General features: G+C 43.2%; 1 protein-coding gene and 1 long non-coding RNA gene across 4 annotated transcripts in view; one reads left to right on the plus strand and one right to left on the minus strand.

The window, feature by feature from the left end:
• The window catches only part of dis3l2 (DIS3 like 3'-5' exoribonuclease 2), a 188,196-nt gene extending 176,031 nt beyond the window's left edge, over positions 1 to 12,165 (minus strand). The window contains exons 1-2 of one of the 3 annotated variants that reach the window (XM_033031333.1): positions 12,018 to 12,165; positions 8,823 to 9,721 (exon numbers count right to left, since the gene is read on the minus strand). In XM_033031333.1, coding sequence (XP_032887224.1) covers positions 8,823 to 9,696 — 874 coding nt within the window. In that variant the 5' untranslated portion in view covers positions 9,697 to 9,721; positions 12,018 to 12,165. Of the gene's footprint in view, positions 1 to 8,822; positions 9,722 to 10,894; positions 11,277 to 11,966 lie in introns of those variants that run through there. The other 2 variants (XM_033031335.1, XM_033031334.1) reach the window with 2 other exon arrangements.
• Positions 12,166 to 16,391: 4,226 nt separating this feature from the next.
• On the plus strand, positions 16,392 to 17,822 carry LOC116979664. Its single transcript, XR_004413759.1, has 3 exons — positions 16,392 to 16,509; positions 16,908 to 17,149; positions 17,442 to 17,822. It is a non-coding gene; the product is annotated as an uncharacterized LOC116979664 (long non-coding RNA).
• Positions 17,823 to 19,148: the final 1,326 nt, after the last annotated feature.

Below are 19,148 nucleotides of genomic sequence, written 5' to 3' on the forward strand. Positions count from 1 at the left end.
AGCAAAGATTTTAGCAAGAAGATTAAGCAAATATATTAGTAAATTGATAAACCCTGATCAAACGGGGTTTATACCTAAAAGATACTCATTTAATAATCTGAGACGCCTGTTTAATATAATGTACTCGCATAAAGTAGAGGAAGAAGATATATCAATTATTTCTTTGGATGCAGAGAAAGCATTTGATCAGGTAGAGTGGCAATACTTATATAAAGTACTACAAACATTTAATATGGGAGAGAATTTTATAACATGGGTAAAATTATTATATGATAAATCAAATGGCAAGAATTTTAACTAATAACATGTTATCTCAAAAATTTCAACTATCAAGGGGTAATAGGCAGGGATGTGCACTATCACCCCTGCAATTTGCCCTTATGATAGAACCCCTGGCTGAAAGTATAATAATTCATCCGAATATTCAGGGCTATAATACCAGGGACTCAAAGAATAAAATCTCATTATATGCAGACGATATACTTTTATATATTACAAAGTCACAAACGAGCATACCAAATTTATTAAACTTAATAGAAGAATTTGGGTCTTTTTCTGGATATAGAATAAACTGGAATAAAAGTGAAATCATGACATTAAAACTCAAGAACCTACACACTTACTGAAGTTCCCCTTTAAAATCGCAACAGAAAAATTTAAATATTTGGGTATTCAGATTACTAGAAAATATAAAGCATTATTCAACGCTAATTTCATACCTTTATTAAATAAACTTAATACGTTGATTAAATTTTGGAAAACACTTCCCTTATCATTATTAGGTAGAATAAATGCAATAAAAATGATCTTCCTACCACAATTACTATACCTATTTCAATCTATACAGAAAAATTTAAATATTTGGGTATTCAGATTACTAGAAAATATAAAGCATTATTCAACGCTAATTTCATACCTTTATTAAATAAACTTAATACGTTGATTAAAATATTTTTTTTAAATTAGACTCTAATATTACTAATTATATTTGGGACTATAGATCACATAGAATCACAAAAAAACACTTATGTAAACCAAAAGAGGTCGGGCGACTTTCACTTCCGAATTTTATGTATTATTACTGGGCAGTGCATATTAAGAATATGATTTATTGGCTGGATAGTTCTACCCAACAGACAGAATGGATAAAAATGGAGAAGGAGGATTGCCATCCTTGTAATATAGGAACGATCCTCTTCTCCCCAAAAAAAACTGAATAACACAATATATAAGAAGAACCCAATTATATATGGTACAATAAGAATTTGGAAACAAATAAAATTATCTTTAAAATTAAGAAATCTATCACTGTTTATGTCAATAGCGAATAACCCTTTATTTAAACCATCTTTTATTGATAAGACATATAACCAATGGGAAAGTCTTGGAATTAGAAGACTTAGAAGGATCGGGGATATGTACGAAATGGGAAACCTACTATCATTCCAACAACTACAATTAAAATTTAAATTGAAAAACAACCAATATTTTAAATATCTTCAGATTTGCGATTTTGTGAAAAAATATATACAAGGATATCAAAAAGTAACTCCTGACTTATTGGAAGAAGCAATTGAAGCTGACTCACAAAAATTAATATCATATTTATATAATAGCATTCTAAATATAGACCTACCATCGACAGAGGTATTTAGAGAAGAGTGGGAACGGGAACTAATGATAAAAATTACGAAGGTTAAATGGGAAAAATACCTGATATATATTCACAAATGTTCAATTAATGTAAGACATAATCTAATTCAATTTAAAATTGTACATAGATTATATTATTCAAAAACAAGATTGAACAAATTTTATCCAAATATATCCGCCACTTGTGATAAATGTCTAGCCCAAAAGGCAACTATAACACACTCCTTAGTTTCCTGCATAAAACTTTATAGATTTTGGAATGATATTTTTGAAATATTTACAAAATTATTCAAGACAAGAATGGAACCTAATACTGAAACGATTATATTTGGTGTAATGGAAGATGGGAATAAATTGAACACATCTCAAAATCTATTCCTTAACTATGGTTTAATAATAGCAAAAAAATTAATTCTTAAATTTTGGAAGGGTACATCAATACCAACGCTTAAAATGTGGATTGCAAGTATGTTGGACACCGCTCATCTTGAGGAAATGCGATTCCTCCTAATGGATAAATCAGACCAATTCATAACGAGTTGGTCTCCATTTGTCTTTTTTTTGGAATCATATGGTGCAACACAATTGTAAAAAATAACTGTTTCAGGACTGGACGAGGGTTGGTCAAGATTATAAATAATGATCTCCTTTTCTTTTTTATTTTATTTTATTTTCTCTATTTTCTCTCTCAACTTTCTTCATTTACTCGTTTTCTTTTTTCACACACTATATATTTCACATCTTTCTATCCTTTACTATCTAACTTCTTTTTCTTATTCTAATCTTTTTTCAATGTAACAAAAAAAAAAAAAAGAAGTTGTACATAAAATGTATTATGAAAATATATATTAGGCACTTTGGTGCCATATGACTGTACTTACTTCTAATAAAATAAAATATTAAAAAAAAAAAAAAAAACCTGGTCAAATGCTTTTTCAGCATCTAACGAAATAATTGCTAGATCTGCATTAGGAATTCTATTGGAGTATATAATATTGAATAGTCTTCTCAGATTATAAAATGAATAACGTTTTGGAATAAAACCTGTTTGGTCGGGGTGTATTCATTTGTTAATCACTAAGCTCAATCTATGAGATAGAATTTTAGTTAGTATTTTCTGTTCAGTATTTAAAAGGGCTATTGCTCTATATGAACCTGGGTCTTCAAGATCCTTATCCGTTTTTGGTATGAGTATGATTGTAGATTCATTTAGAGTTTCTGGGAGTTTCTGTTGAGTGTAAGCATATTTGTACAGTGTCTGTAGGCGTGGAGAAACCAGATCATAAAATTTTTTATAAAATTCAGAACTTAGACCATCAGGACCTGCAGCCTTTCCATTTTTTAAAGATTTAATTGACTCTTCGATGTCTTTTATCGTAATTTCAGCACCTAGTGATTCTCTCTCTTTCTGATCTAAACCCACAAGCTTACATTTCTGTAGAAATGTTTCCATTCCTGCTGATTGTTCTGTCATTTTAGATGAGTACAATTTTTGATAGTATTGTAAAAATCTATCATTAATATCTTTAGGCAGTGTTAATGTTTCTCCCTTGTCTGTTCTAATTTTGTAAATTGTTTTTTCCCCATCCAGTTTACGAAGTTGTCGCGCTAATAGTTTTTGTGGTTTATCACCAAATTCAAAATTTAATTGTTTTGTATGTTGATAAAGTTTTATAACTTGGTCTGAGTATATCTTGTTCAATTTATATTTCAGTACTGCAATTTTATTGTGTTTTATCATGGATGGTGCTGCTGCCTAATTGCCTTATTTCCATTTCCAATTTCTGTTGTTTGGCCCTATTCTCTTTGTTAAGAAATGATTGAGAAGAGATTAATGCTCCTCGCACAAATGCTTTAAATGTTTCCCAAAGAAGGGAAGCAGAGATTTTGGGGCTATCATTAGCCTCAAAAAACATATTAATCTGTTTTACGAGGTATTCATTACATACCTTTTCTTTTAAGATTTGGGGATTGAACTTCTTTTTGAATACTATGTTGTATTTTTATTAGTGTGCTGCAAGGACATCTGAATTTCCCCTGAATAAGGGGATTAATAAAGTTTAATCTAATCTAATCTAATCTAAGTCTCCATTGTGGCTGTGTCTCTACCATTCCGTTTAGTTTAATCATAAATGTTAGTGGAGCATGGTCTGAGATTATGATATTATGATATTGTGAGTTATAGGTAAATGGGATAAGTTTTTAGTCTACTAAAAAATAATCTATCCTTGAGTAGGTTTTATGTACTGGTGAGTAAAATGAATATTCTCGACCCTAGGAATTAAATGTAACATCTCCAAGTTTACAGATGACACAAAGCTGGGTGGCAGTGTGAGCTGCGAGGAGGATGCTGTGATACTGCAGGGTGACTTGGATAGATTGGGTGAGTGGACAGATGCATGGCTGATGCAGTATAATGTGGATAAATGTGAAGTTATACACTTTGGTGGCAAGAACAGGAAGGCAGATTATTATCAGAATGGTGTCAGATTAGAAAAAGGGGAGGTGCAACAAGACCTGGGTGTCTTTGTACATCAGTTACTGAAAGGAAGCATGCAGGTACAGCAGGCAGAAAAGAAAGCTAATGGCATGTTGGCCTTCATTGCGAGTGGATTTGCGTTTAGGAGCAAGGAGGTCCTACTGCAGTTGTACAGGGCCTTGGTGAGACCGCACCTGGAGTATTGTGTACAGTTTTGGTCTCCTACTTTGAGGAAATACATTCTTGCTATTGAGGGAGGGCAGCATAGGTTCACCAGGTTGATTCCCGGGATGGCGGGACTGACATATGATGAAAGAATGGGTTGACTAGGCTTGCATTCACTGGAATTTAGAAGGATGAGAGATCTTATAGAAACATAAAGGATTGGGCAGGCTAGATGGAGGCAAAATGCTCCCCATGGTGGGGGAGTCCAGAAACAGGGGTCACAGTTTAAGAATAAGGGGTAGCCCATTTAAGACTGAGATGAGGAAAAGCGTTTTCACCCAGAGAGTTGTGAATTTGTGGAATTCTCTGCCACAGAAGGCAGTGGAGGCCAATTCACTGGATGTTTTCAAGAGTTAGATCTAGCTCTTAGGGCTAACAGAATCAAGGGATATGGGGGAAAAGCAGGAACGGGGTACTGATTTTGGATGATCAGCCATGATCATATTGAATGGCGGTGCTGGCTCAAAGGGCTGAATGGCCTACCCCTGCACCTATTTTATAAGTTTCTATGTTTCTAAATGCTGTCTGCCTGGAGTATGCAACTTCTCTGTGTGCATTTCCTCCATTTCCTTCCACATCTGAAGACCTGCAGGTTGATAGGCTAATGGGTCACTGTAAAATGCCCGTAGCATGTAAGTGAATGGTAGAATCTGAGGAACTTGATTCGAAGTTGGGGAGAATAAAACAGAATTCATGCAAATCGGTGTTTAAAGTCTGATGCGGACTTGGTGGTGGTCTGTTTTTATGCTTTATGGTTTTCTATGAAATGTTCCAACCAAGTATATGAACGCCTTCCAGCATCACACTCAAGTTCAACTATTTCAGATAATCAACATTTGCTGCACTTTTATTTACAATTTCCAGCATTCATGCTAACATGGGTAGTTTTAGATAATTATAATTTAATCCCCCATCTAAATTTCTCCAGATTGACTTATGTTCCCTGACCTGCTCCATTACAACTTTTCACGTTGCGCTCATCATCTCCCAAGTCACTTACTCCCTTGCTTTTCACCCCAACCTTTCCTTTTCCTCCCATGCCATCTTCCTCTGCATCTTGACATGAGTTTCATCTCTTTTCTCCCCCCACATTCACTGAAAGGTCACTGATCTGAAGCATTAACCCTATTTTTTAACTCACCTGATGGCAACAGACCTGATAAGAATTTCTAGCATTTTTGTGTTTTATTGTATATTTTCACCAGTCACGTTAATTTTATGAATGCATGAATGAATACGTTTATTGGCCAAGTATGTACACATACAAGGAATTTGCGTTGGTGTTCCGCTCGTAAGTAACAACACAATATGCAGTAAACCATTAAGAATAAAACAGAAAACATTAAGAATAAAACATTATAGTATAAACATGTGAATGAAATAAAATACCAGAGCAAAAGGAGGCTACAGACCTTTGATTATTGAGTCGAGCTACTACTCGTGGAAAAAGGCTGTTTTTATGTCTGACTGTTGCGGCTTTGACGGTCCAGAGTCGCCTTCCAGAGGGAAGTGATTCAAAGAGTTTGTGGCCAGGGTGAGAGGGGTCAGAGATGATCTTACCCGCTCGCTTCCTGGCCCTTACAGTGTACAGTTCGTCAATGGGGGGAAGGTTGCAGCCAACAACCTTCTCAGCTGATTGGATGATTCACTGCAACCTCCGGATGTCGTGGTTGGTGGCTGAGCCAAACCAGACCATGATGAAGAAGGTGAGGACAGACTCTACGATGATCGTATAGAATTGGACCATCATTGCCTGTGGTAGATCGTGTTTCCTCAGCTGCCGCAGGAAGTCCATCCTCTGTTGGGCCTTTTTGACTGTGGAGTCGATGGTGGCCCCCCATTTAAGGTCTTTGGAACTTATGATGGTTCTAAGGAACTTAAAGGACTCCGCAGATATGACTGTGGTGTTGTTGATGGTGAGTGGGGGGAGCTCTCCTAAAGTCTATTATCAATTCCACCGTCTTAAGAGCACTGAGCTCCAGGTTGTTTCGAAGGCACCAGTCCAATCAGGGGTGTGTCGTCTGCAAACTTGAGAAGCTTGACAGAGGAGTCTGTGGAGGTGCAGTGGTTGGTGTAGAGAGAGTAAAGGAGAGGGGAGAGTACGCAGCCTTGCGGTGCTACTATGCTGAGGGTCAGCGGGTCCGAGATGTGCTTTCCCAATCTCACATGCTGCTTCCTGTCTGTCAGGAAGCTGGTGATCCACTGACAGAGGGGTTCAGGCACAGTCAACTGGAGATGTTTGGAGTGCAGTAGCTCTGGCACAATGGTGTTGAATGCAGAGCTAAAATCCACAAACAAAATCCTTGCAAAGGTGGTCTAGGTGCTGGAGGATGAAGTGCAGGCCTAGGTTGACTGTGTCATCCACTGATCTATTGGCCCGGTATGCAAACTGCAGAGGGTCCAGCAGGGGGTTTGTGATATTTTTCAAGGGTCTTCATGACTACAGACTGCTGTAAATTTTGGATTATGTTTGTAATAACATACACAGAAGCCAAAATTAAAATTCACCTTATCCATCATTGACCTTACAATTTCAGAAAACTCTATCCTCATGTTCAACTGCAAAGAACTTCCTAGCCAAACGTAAATGTCAGTCAGGCTGATAGGAATAGGAAATGTTCCAAGTGTTGTTTTAAAAAACTATGTTAATTCTCACATTACAGACATTAAAGATCCGTTGAATCTGAACAAACTAGAATGAAAATTAATTATCTTACTGACTCATTAAGTTATGATGGTCCCTATTCATTTTGTATGCCAGAAATGCTGTCTGTTCAGGCACACCTCAAAAGGAAAGGAAAAGCAGAGTAATCAATTTGGTCGACAGGTCTACCAGCATGTCAGGAATAAGCAATGAGTCAGAGGTACACCATCCAACTTGTGAGAACAGAGAGAGAAGATAAGAAGAATAAAAGCACTTGAGCAATCTTCCAGCCACCTGGAATAGGGAAGGAAGTATGCTTAATGAAAGGAAATGCAGTCATCTGAAGCCCAGAACCAGTCAAGATCAGGAACCTGCCCAGGAAAAGTTAAATGGAAAGGTATTGCATATTTTTACATTTCATGTTCTCAAGAAGGGCTTTATAGTCAGCTGAAACAAGATGATATTTTATTTTCATTGTTATTCTATCTGTTTTAAATAAAGAAGATTATAAATCCATTGTATAGGAAGGAACTGCAGATAGCTCAGTCCGCTTGGATCTACCTGACCACCCGGTTGCCAAACTCTAATTCCGCTTCCCATTCCCACACTGGCCTTTCCATCTTGGGCTTCTTCCATTGTCAGAGGCTAAATGCAAATTGGAGGACAGCACCTCATGTTTTGCTTGGGCAACTTACAACCCAGCGGTATTAATATTGATTTCTCTAACTTCAAGTAACCCTTGCATTCCCTCTGTCCATCCCTCTCCCACCCAAGGCATTGTACCAGCTTCAAAGTGGTCTTGTTGAGTCTCATTGTCTGTACTCGTTCCCACCTAGCCCACAGCTAACAATGGCCTGTTTACTTTATCATTGTTACATTTTTGCATATCTTTCATTCATTTGTTCTAAATCTCTCTACATCACCGTTTATATCTCTCGTTTCCCTTTACCCTGACTCAGTCTGAAGGGTCCAAAACGTCACCTATTCCTTTTCTCCTGAGATGCTGTCTGACTCGCTGAGTTATTCCAGCTTTTTTGATTGATTTTGTGAAGGATGAGGGGGGGGCCTCACTGAAACATCGAATGGTGAAAGGCTTGGATAGAGTAGATGTGGAGAGTATGTTTCCATTAGTGGGAGAGTCAATTACCAGAGGTCACATAGCCTCAGAATTGGACTTCTTTCGGGGAGGAATTTTTTTAGTCAGAGGGTGGTGAATCTGTGGATTTCTATGCCACAGAAGGCTGTGGAGGCCGTCAATGGATATTTTTACGGCAAATATAGATTCTTGATTAATACGGGTGTCAGGGGTTATGGGTAGAAAGCAAAAGAATGGGGTTAGGAGGGAGAGATAGATCAACCAAGGTTGAATGGCAGAGTACACTTGATGGGCTGACTGGCCTAATTTTCCTCCAATCACTTATGACCTTATAATCCAACAAAAACTTTGTCATTTACAACAAGTTAAATCAATTGCCCGAGCATTTAGAAGGTTTTGTTTCTGCAATCATGGCGAACTTTCCAGTTAGAAACATAGAAAGTAGGTGCAGGAGGAGGCCATTTGGCCTTTCGAGCCAGCACCGTCATTCATTGTGATCAAGGCTGATCATCCACAGTAGCCCGTGCCTGCCTTCTCCCCATATCCCTTGATTCTGCTGGCCCTGTTGAGGCCACAAAACTCTCAGCTCCCATCAGCATATTCAAACAGTTCAATTTTTGGGGACTTTTTATTGCATTAAGTCAAAGAATTTTGTAATCCATTAATACTAACACCAGAGGAATTCAACAGGCTCTAAAAGTGAAATATATCTTCTATTGCCTTACTTTGCACATGGTTGATGTTGGCCTTCTCCAATTGAGTACATTCCAAGTCATGTAGTGTGGTAACTTCGCCCGTACTGCAGACTCCATCTGAACAATGAGTTACACCCAAACTTGCATCAGGTTTACCTTTGCTCCTTCTTCGATTTCTCTTCTTCTTATTATTCTGCACTACCATCTCATTTATCATTTGTGCATCATTTTCCGTCCTCTGTGCATCAGCACTTTGAACACAATTGTCCAAAGATGGTTTAAGCCTTGGCAATGCAATCTGAAAACACTGATTATTATCAATACCAGGCACTGGTTTTGCAAGATCTTTCTGGCTGTCTGCATGTACTTTTGGAATGAATGATTTAGACCTAGTTTCTTTGAACATCAATTCACATCCCAATTGGGTATTTCCATCCTGATTGGTGGTGCTTTCTCTTTGCTTGCTTTGCTTTTGAATTGTCAATCCATGCTGCCGCTTCTTCCCGGAGTCCAGCAGGATCGTCTCACCAGCATCCCGAACATTTTCCAAAATATTAACAGACATGTTTGGAGATAGGGCAGCACAATCAATGTTCACAGCAGATGCAGGGCGACTGTGTTTTGTATTTTCTTTCAGATCTTGAAGATCACTATTAATGTCCTTTTGTTGCTCTGCCTCCACTAATGAAGAATTCAAATCAGCCCCAGGAATAATTCCACTTTCATCATTTCTGTCAATATAATTGACCAGCTGAGAAAACCGGTTGAGATATGCTCTAAACCTCCCACTACGATGCTGGTTTACCAGCCTAGAATAAGCATTTTTGGGGGGATAGTAAACTTTGCAACAATGTCTTGCATCGTAATAAAAAGGTGCGTCCTTTGTTTGTCCTGAATGATCCATTTGATGATGTTGATCGTGATAAAAGCTGCAGAGAAAACAAGAAAAACATCAACATAAGTTAAATATAGTATTATCTGGAAAATCCATCTGTTAGTCCTTTCACCCTTTTTGTTATTTTTAGTGTGTCTAAAAGTATGTTCTAAAGGTTTCTTAGTCTTTTTTATATGGGGGGTGGTGGGGGGAGAATAGGGGGAAACCATTTCCCTGTCACTTACCTGGACCGAGATGCGTCATTTCTCCGTGTCGCATCTTTGCCGCCCCCCTCGCGGCCTACCACTGGATTGGCGCGGCCTTTCCTACCGGAGACCGGCCAGAGCTTCAGCAGCAGCGCAACACTGAATTACAATCGCGGAGCAGTGTTGAAGCTCCGGAGTGTTGGGCCAGCTGACTTTAACATCGTGGAGCTGTGGTTTGTGGAGCTTCTAGCCACAGGCTACGCTGACTTTAACATCGCGGAGGCCTGGGATCCCTTGCTGGGGATCGCCAGTGTTGGAGCTCCGCCCAGCTCGGCCTGTGGACTTCGGAAACCGCGGTCTCCGGTAGGAAGCGGCCGATTCGGAAACTCCAAGCCGCGAGTGTGTTCCGATCCGTTCCGACATCGGAGTTCCGATCATCCCGGCAAGAGGGCCTGCACATCGGGCCGTCCATAGCAGCGAACTGTGGAGGGTTCAAAGGATCTGACCACGGGTGAACAAAGAGGAAGATGACTGAACTTTATTGCCTTCCATCATAGTGGGCAACGTTGATTCCTCTGTGTGGGGATGTTCATGTTAAATTCGATCATGTATTGTGTTCTTTTTATTTGTATGGCTGTATGGTAACTCAAATCTCACTATACCAATTGGTGCATGTGACAATAAATGTAACTTGAACTTGAATTTGAAATGTAAAATTTGATATTTAAAATAATTTTAAAACCATATTATAACAGTTCAATGAAATAATGGCATTTTATTCGATCCGTGTTAATTCAAAAATTACTTGGCTTTGAAACTATGCATCTATTGTTATATTGTGAGAAAATATTGTAGAAAAGAAGGGACCATTAATGAAAACATTCCTTTCAAATGTTCGGGCAAAAATTCAAAGAAAAAATGTAACGAAAAATAAGTAAGAAAGGAACCAGAATGATAAAATCTGACCTTTTGATTTTAATGCATGTATAAAAATCCTTGGAGTTTTCTTTAATCCTACTCACCAAATACATTTTGTGGCCTGTTTTGGACCTTCTAATCACCCCTGATCACCCACGAGTTTTCTTCTCCTTGCTTTGTATTCCTCTATCTGATACCATCTTCTTTAAGCTTACAAAGGCTTCCTTTTTTGTTTTGACTACAATTACAACCACTTTGGCCATCCAAGTTTCCCTTATCTTGCCATCCGTTTCCCTCCGCTTTACTGGAACATGCCGGTCCAGAACTTTGACCACCTAGTCTTTGAACAACCCCCACGCGTCAAGATGTGGATTTACTCAATAACTGCTGCCCCGCACCCAGGACCTTGTTTAGTTTAGTTTACTGTCACGTGTACCGAGGTACGGTGAAAAGCTTTTTTGTTGTGTACCATCCAGTCTGTGAAAAGACAATACAGGACGACAATCAAGCCATCCACAGATTACAGATACAGGATATAGGATAAAGGGAATCAGCCATGATCACATTGAATGGCGATGCTGGCTCGAAGGGCCGAATGGTCTACTCCTGCATCTATTGTCTATTGCAAGATAAAGTTCAGTAAAGTCCAAGATCTCAGTCTGAAGAAGGGTCACGACCCGAAACATCACCCATTGCTTCTGTCCAGAGATGTTGCCTGTCCCGCTGAGTTACTCCAGAATTTTGTGTCTATCTTCGGTTTAAACCGGCTTCTGCAGTTCCTTCTTACACAAAGTCCAAGTAAAGATAGTCCGAGATCTCCAATGAGGTAGATAGTAGCTCAGGGGGTAGGTCCTGCACCAGGGAGCCTGTCCCTGTACCCGGGAGTCAGTGTGTTGCCATCCCCATGAATCTGTCACTACACCCGGGACCGGTCGCCGGCCCCTGTACCCGGAGCCTGTCACCTTCCCCCGGGGTCTGACGCCGCTGGCACCGGCCCCGCTTCACGGAGCCACCGTGGGTTTAGTCGCAGCTGCTCCTGCGGGGGAGGCGGCGACCCTCGGCCACCCGGGCCTTCCCTGACCGAGCCAGGCCTAGCCTGGACCCGGGCCCACGACCACCGGCGGTCAGATCTCCGCTTCCCCGAGGCGACTCACCGCGGCCCCCGCCCCCTCTCACCGGGCCCCGAGCCCCGGGCTCGGGTCGCGATCCCTCCCCGCTCCCACTCACCGGGTGGACGGGGCGAACACGGACCCTCAGCACCCGGCGCTCCCGGCAACAGCTTCCGGGTCGTCGTCAAGCGGAAGAACCTGGTGCGCGGCTGCTATGCATTGTGGGAGTTGTAGTCCCGCTGAGGGCCTGGGCGGTCGGGCAGCGTCTGTGGAGGGAATGGACGGACCATGTGGTCATTTAAGGTTCCCCTCGCCTCCTCCTCCTCACTGCAACCCGCACGCCCTGACCCCCGGCCATTGGGAGAGATGCGACACTTGTCCCCCACCTCCTCCCAGCTGAGACAAAGCTTCACACACAGTTCCTCTCACCTCATCTACTGTAACAAGGCCATCAACGAGACCAAGCTAGACCAGGCAACACTTGCACTCATTCTGCCAAGACCTGCTGCATGTCCCGGTGGCAAAAACAGGAAAGCAGACTATTATCTAAATGGTGGCCGACTAGGAAAAGAGGAGATGCAGCGAGACCTGGGTGTCATGGTACACCAGTCATTGAAAGTAGGCATGCAGGTGCAGCAGGCAGTGAAGAAAGCGAATGGTATGTTAGCTTTCATAGCAAAAGGATTTGAGTATAGGAGCAGGGAGGTTCTACTGCAGTTGTGCAGGGTCTTGGTGAGACCACACCTGGAGTATTGCGTACAGTTTTCGTCTCCAAATCTGAGGAACGACATTGTTGCCATAGAGGGAGTGCAGAGAAGGTTCACCAGCCTGATTCCTGGGATGTCAGGACTGTCATGAAGAAAGACTGGATAGACTTGGTTTATACTATCTAGAATTTAGGAGATTGAGAGGGGATCTTATAGAAACTTATAAAATTCTTAAGGGGTTGGACAGGCTAGATGCAGGAAGATTGCTCCCGATGTTGGGGAAGTCCAGGACAAGGGGTCACAGCTTAAGGATAAGGGGGAAATCCTTTAAAACCGAGATGAGAAGAACATTTTTCACACAGAGAGTGGTGAATCTCTGGAACTCTCTGCCACAGAGGGTAGTCGAGGCCAGTTCATTGGCTATATTTAAGAGGGAGTTAGATGTGGCCCTTGTGGCTAAGGGGATCAGAGGGTATGGAGAGAAGGCAGGTACGGGATACTGAGTTGGATGATCAGCCGTGATCATATTGAATGGCGGTGCAGGCTCGAAGGGCCGAATGGCCTACTCCTGCACCTAATTTCTATGTTTCTATGTAACCATTTCCTCCCCATTCCCACAATCAACAACGTCCTGGGCTCACACCAAAACTGGAGGAAAACCACCTCATGTAATAAAAAGGAACTGCAGATGCTGGTTTTATACCAAAGATAGGCACAAATGTAGAGTAACTCAGCGGGTCAGGCGGCATCTCTTCCTGCACGCTTTCCCACTTTCTCATTTCCCCTCCTCTCCACACTCCATCCCAAGCCCCACATTTCCCTTTGAACCCCATTCTTTTCCTTTTACCCCTTACCCATCCGCACAACCCTAACCCTAACCCCCAACCCCACCCCCATCCCATCCCATCCCACCCCCTCCCCCCACCCCTACCCCTCACCCCCACCTCTCTTTCGAACTTTTCCCTCCCCATTCCATCAGTCCAACGAAGGGACCAGACTCGAATCATTGCTCCACAGATGCTGCCTGATCCGCTGCTCATGGTTCCGGCATCTGCAGTCTTTGGAGAGTGCTGGAACAGGAGGGCCAGCCCAAAATCTCTGCGAGGGCTTTCTTGTAATTAAAATCCGTTTTTCCGCATTAAACGGTGCCCTGGTTTATGGTTTGTAAGCTCAGATGTATTGAATTGTACTATCGCAGGAGTCGCAGAGTTAGTTGCCTCTCTCTGCCGCCACCTTGGACAGCACCTGGTCAGAGACAGCAATATGGAGCGGCGGCGGATAATAACTGGGTCATGTGGCAAACGCTACCTGGCCGCTTGGGAGAAGACAACCGATAATCTCCTTGATCCCCCGCCTCCGTTACTTCAACAAGTGACTCCGCGCGTCTGCCCGGTTGGCCGTTCAACCGCCGCCAGATACTGCTCACATTGTGACATCAACGTCGCCGCCGCTGCCATTAACATGAATTGTTTTACAGTCAATCCGTTCCCCAGGGGCGCTGACTGACCGACGAAGTCAGTCCGTGGCCGCCTGGACATTTTATGTACTAGACACACGGTTATAACCAGAAATGCTTCAGCATAAAGTGGCAGCTCTCATTTATTGGGACCATGCTGAGAATTGACCAAACTGTACCATTAATTCACATTCTTCAGCATCGCGCGGATCCCATTGCTAATCATACCAACCTATATCTGGCGTCGCACATTCAACGCGACCGTTGCGCAAAGTGGCAGAGTTCCATTGGTGTGTGAAGGAAAATTAGAAACAAATCCTTCTCAAAATTCGGGCAGTGCAGCTTTCGCGGACCAACCGAGGGGCGAAGCGTTAATTGCAGATTTACACCAAAACATTATGTCTTGTGAAGGTTTTGTTTTTACCGTTTCTGAAGCATTGAGAATTCCTTCCAACTTCACTCATAGATTTGCACTTTTTGCAAGAATAATTTTTCGCCGGTTGCCTAATTGGTCAAACACAAAATGCTGGAGTAACTCAGCGGGTCAGGCAGCATTTGTGGAGGGGATAGACAATAGACAATAGGTACAGGAGTTGGCCATTCGGCCCTTCGAGCCAGCACCGCCATTCAATGTGATCATGGTTGATCATCCCCAATCAGTACCCCGTTCCTGCCTTCTCCCCATATCTCCTGACTCCGCTATCTTTAAGAACCGTATCTAGCTCTCTCTTGAAATTATCCATAGAACCGGCCTCCACCGCCCTCTGCGGCAGAGAATTCCGCAGACTCACAACTCTCTATGAGAAAAAGTGTTTCCTCGTCTCCGTTCTAAATGGCTTACCCCTTATTCTTAAACTGTGGCCCCTGGTTCTGGGCTCCCCCAACATCGGGAACATGTTTCCTGCCTCTAGCGTGTCCAAACCCTTAACAATCTTATATGTTTCAATAAGACTTCCTCTCATCCTTCTAAACTCCAGAGTGTACAAGCCCAGCTGCTCCATTCTCTCAGCATATGACAGTCCCGCCATCCCGGGAATTAATCTTGTAACCCTACGCTTCACTCCCTCAGTAGCAAGAATGTCCTCCCTCAAGTTTGGACTGCACACAATACTCCAGGTGTGGTCTCACAAGGGCCCTGTACAACTGCAGAAAGACCTCTTTGCTCCTATACTCGACTCCTCTTGTTATAAAGGCCAACATGGCAATCGCTTTCTTCACTGCCTGCTGCACCTCCATGTTTACTGTCATAGACTGATGAGCAAGCTCCCAGATCCCGTTGTACTTCCCCTTTTCCCAATTTGCGCCATTTAGTTAGTAATCTGCCTTCCTGTTTTTGCTACCAAAGTGGATAACCTCACATTTATCCGCATTAAACTTCAACTGCCATGCATCTGCCAACCTGTCCAAGTCACCTTGCATTCTCATAACATCCTCAGGATGGACTGACTGCGATCCTTCAGTCTGAAGAAGGGTCCCGACTCTAAACTTCATCTGCCCATTCCCTCCACAGATGTTGCCTGACCGGCTCAGTTACTCCAGTACTTTGTGTTTTGCTGAAAATACGTTGCGGTTCCATGTGCCTGATTATTACTGACACCCAATTTTAAAACAAAGGAGTGGAAATATGAACGAATTATTTGGTACCGTTCCATCGTTTAAAGTCCAATCCCGGATACACCATTAATTAAATATAAAATATCTTTACAATATTAGTCATTTAAAAATAACGCCAATATTTTAATGCTGTTTTAATATTAACAAAGATTTGGCTCGCGTGTTCGCATCTCGATAAACCTCAGCTAGACATCGGTAAAATAACATTCGCTGCTCGTCATATTCATCCATCTTCAGAGAATATTTACTAGTTTTTCACCAGCATGTTAGTGGATATGTAAGGGGCGATACCAACGGGTGATCCGTGTGGTTTCTTAATCGATCAAAATTTGATCTGCATCCGCACCGGATCGGTTTATGTCAATTGGTTATCAAATGGTCCAACTACCCATCGCCCGCTCCGACTGTGAAGTCGCCGCCTTCCCGCATTGGCATACGCACCAATTCCATCACATGGACTCAGCATTGGAGTCCATGTGGTTGGGGGATGGGGAATGGGGGGTGGGTGGATGGGGGAGGGAGGGGGAGAGGAGGGAGAGGTGGGAGGGGGAGGGAAGGGAGGGGGATCCGGCTTTTCTTCCTCTGTCCCAACAAGTTGGAAAAGGGGGCGTTGGCCGACGTCACTGCATCTTATAAAATGATGGGAAGCGGCGACAAACACCATTCGCCTCTAGAACCGCGGACAGACGCGGCTCCGACAAACTCATTACAGAGGCCGAGGCGGGGACCCGCCAACGTTTGAAGAAGGGATGTACCTCTGCTCGCTGGTGCTGTCCGGACTGTTACTGGTTCTACTCTCCACGGAGGCCAAACCTTTGGCTCCGTCGACCCAGGTAACCGGATGAAATGTGTTCATCTGCACATCCCCGCGCCCCGCGTTACACCGTGTGCACTAACTACCACAACGGCGAGAATAACTCACTGTGTCACGGGTAGCAAGTAGGTCTTTCTTAACACTTTCCGTCTTACACAAACTCTGCATAAATGTACCGAATGAACGGCGAGAATGCACGCGATACACTTGGGCTGTTTGTTCACAGTGTCGCTCTACCACCGCTGTCCCGTCATTTTGCGTTCATTCTATTTCAATATTCCAGATGACATCAGGTGTAATACCACGGGAGAGTTTGGTGACAATTTCAGCAATAAATGCGTTATCTGTAAACATTTGGAAGTGTAAGGCGGTGAACAAATAAGCTGATTTAACGCGCTGTGACACTTGCTTTGACAGGATCCCGCACATTTAGCGGGTGAACAGTCCCTAGGGATTACCCCCACAGAAGGATGGGATGACATGACGAATGTGAGGGGCAAAGTGCGGCTTATCCGCAACGCCGAACCCGAGGGCCGGCACCCGCGGAAGAATAACAAGCCCCGCAAAAAGTCGAAGAAAAAGGGTTGTTTCCGAGTGCGGATGGACAAGATAGGCGCAATGAGCAAGTTGGGCTGTTAGACGCCACACTCCCAGCCACGGTAAGTTTCCGCTGCGCCCAATGCCGGCATTTATTTCACTGCGAATGTTTGTTGGGACCCAGAAACGCGGCGCTCCACAACCTGTGGTTGTACAGAGGAGAGTGCGTGAAATAAATAGTTTCAGGCAGCGAGTTCCTTCAACCTTCAACGCGGAAACACAAGTTCCGCCAATGTCCTCTCATCCTCCGCTTGCGCTGAAAGCGAGTTGTCGCAGCGACTGCGGGGTGTCACCGCCGTTCGGCCACCCTGCCTGTTACTGCCCCCATTAACCGGCGCTTGTTTGTGTTGATAGGACACCAGACTCCGAACACTTTATGAACGTCTTCTTGTTTCGCGAAAGTAGCTTTTCCTCCGAAAACGACGCCGTTTCTCCCGGTACGAAGAATGACATTTACCAGCGACTCTTGTGAAGAACCGCGACGGATCATGACTGTTTATTTAATTTTTGCATAAATGTATTTATGTTTAAACTATATCTTTATAAAAGAAAGATATTTATGAAAGTTTATTTATGTAACAAACTGAAGAGAGGGTTTGTAACACTTTAACAAGTAGAATTTGTAACATTTGTCCTAATAGCGATTACGTGTTAAATTGCATTTGACGACAGTCCGACAGTCTTTATTTATTGTAGTCCGTGAAATACGAAATAAAAACAGACCTGCCAGCTCTCCGCTTGGTTTCCAGGCGCTTGTTTAAATTCAGCGCGGTTTGTTGGCGATTTCACCGGATCACAGCCTCTGCTCCGCCCGCATTCCCGAGTTTCCTGGCACAATTCCTGCCAAAAATAGAGGGATTACACTTCCGTCAGTATTACCGCACACGCCAACATCCCGCCCACACTCTCCGCCCCGCAACTCTCTGCTCGAGTGAAACACAAAAGCGGCCAGGCAGCGTCGTGGAGGGAATGGACGGGGGGCTGTGCTGGGGTGGTGAGAAGGGGCCGTGGTGGGGGGTGGGTGGGAGGGGACTGTGGTGGGGTTGGCTTGACCCAGGAGGTGAGGTGTGGACCGTGCACGCTCTGGACTCTTCACCCTCCAGCTGAGTCCGTGGCAATCATTGCGGCCAAGATCCAACTGAACAAATCCGACAATATTTTATATTGAGTCATAGAGTGAGACCGCGTGGGAACAGGCCCTTCGGCCCAACCTGCCCATACCGGCCAGCATGTCCCAGCTACACTAGTCCCACCTGCCTGCACTTGGGCCATATCCCTCCAAACCTGTCCTATCCACGTACCTGTCTAACTGTCTCATAAACAATGGGATAATCTCAGCCTCCAGCAGTTTGTATCTTCTTCCCTTTCACATTATGGGACAGACCTCATTTTAACGGAAGTCAACGCGACGTTATTTGTTAGCCGTCGAAAACATAATTACTTATAAAATAAAGAATTATGAAAATAAACTTTTTAGAAATTCACGTCGGTGCAATGGGAGAACGCCGGAGTCTATTGGTCTGCAATTTGACTCGACCAGACCAATGGGCGAACAGAAAGGTGCGGTCACTTCAAAGGCTGAGTAGAAATTAGTATGTGATTTGTCTTCCGATTTTATTTCAAATCTGACCATCGGAACTCAGGAAAACGTTAAATCATTCAGATTCCGATCAGTTTATTGTCATAAACACCAGAGTGCAATGGAATTCACTGTTGACATGAACCTTACAGAGTAAACAGTATCCATATAACGACGGGCTCAAGCAGCAGAATAGCGCAGGTCTGGACTGCTGTTATAAGGTCATGTGATAGGAGCAGAATTAGGCCATTCGGCCCATCAGGTCTACGCCATTCAATCATAGCTGATCTATCTCTTCCTCCTAACCCCATTCTCCTGCCTTTTCCCCATAACCCCCGACTCTTGTACTAATCAAGCATCTATCAATCTCTGCCTTAAACATATCCATTGATTTGGCCTCCATAGCCTTCTGTGGCAAAGTATTCCACAGATTCAACACCCTCTGACTAAAGACTCTGTCTGCAATAGTGCATGAAATACCA

The sequence above is a fragment of the Amblyraja radiata genome, chromosome 13, assembly GCF_010909765.2.
Source record: "Amblyraja radiata isolate CabotCenter1 chromosome 13, sAmbRad1.1.pri, whole genome shotgun sequence".
NCBI classification, from domain to species: domain Eukaryota; kingdom Metazoa; phylum Chordata; class Chondrichthyes; order Rajiformes; family Rajidae; genus Amblyraja; species Amblyraja radiata.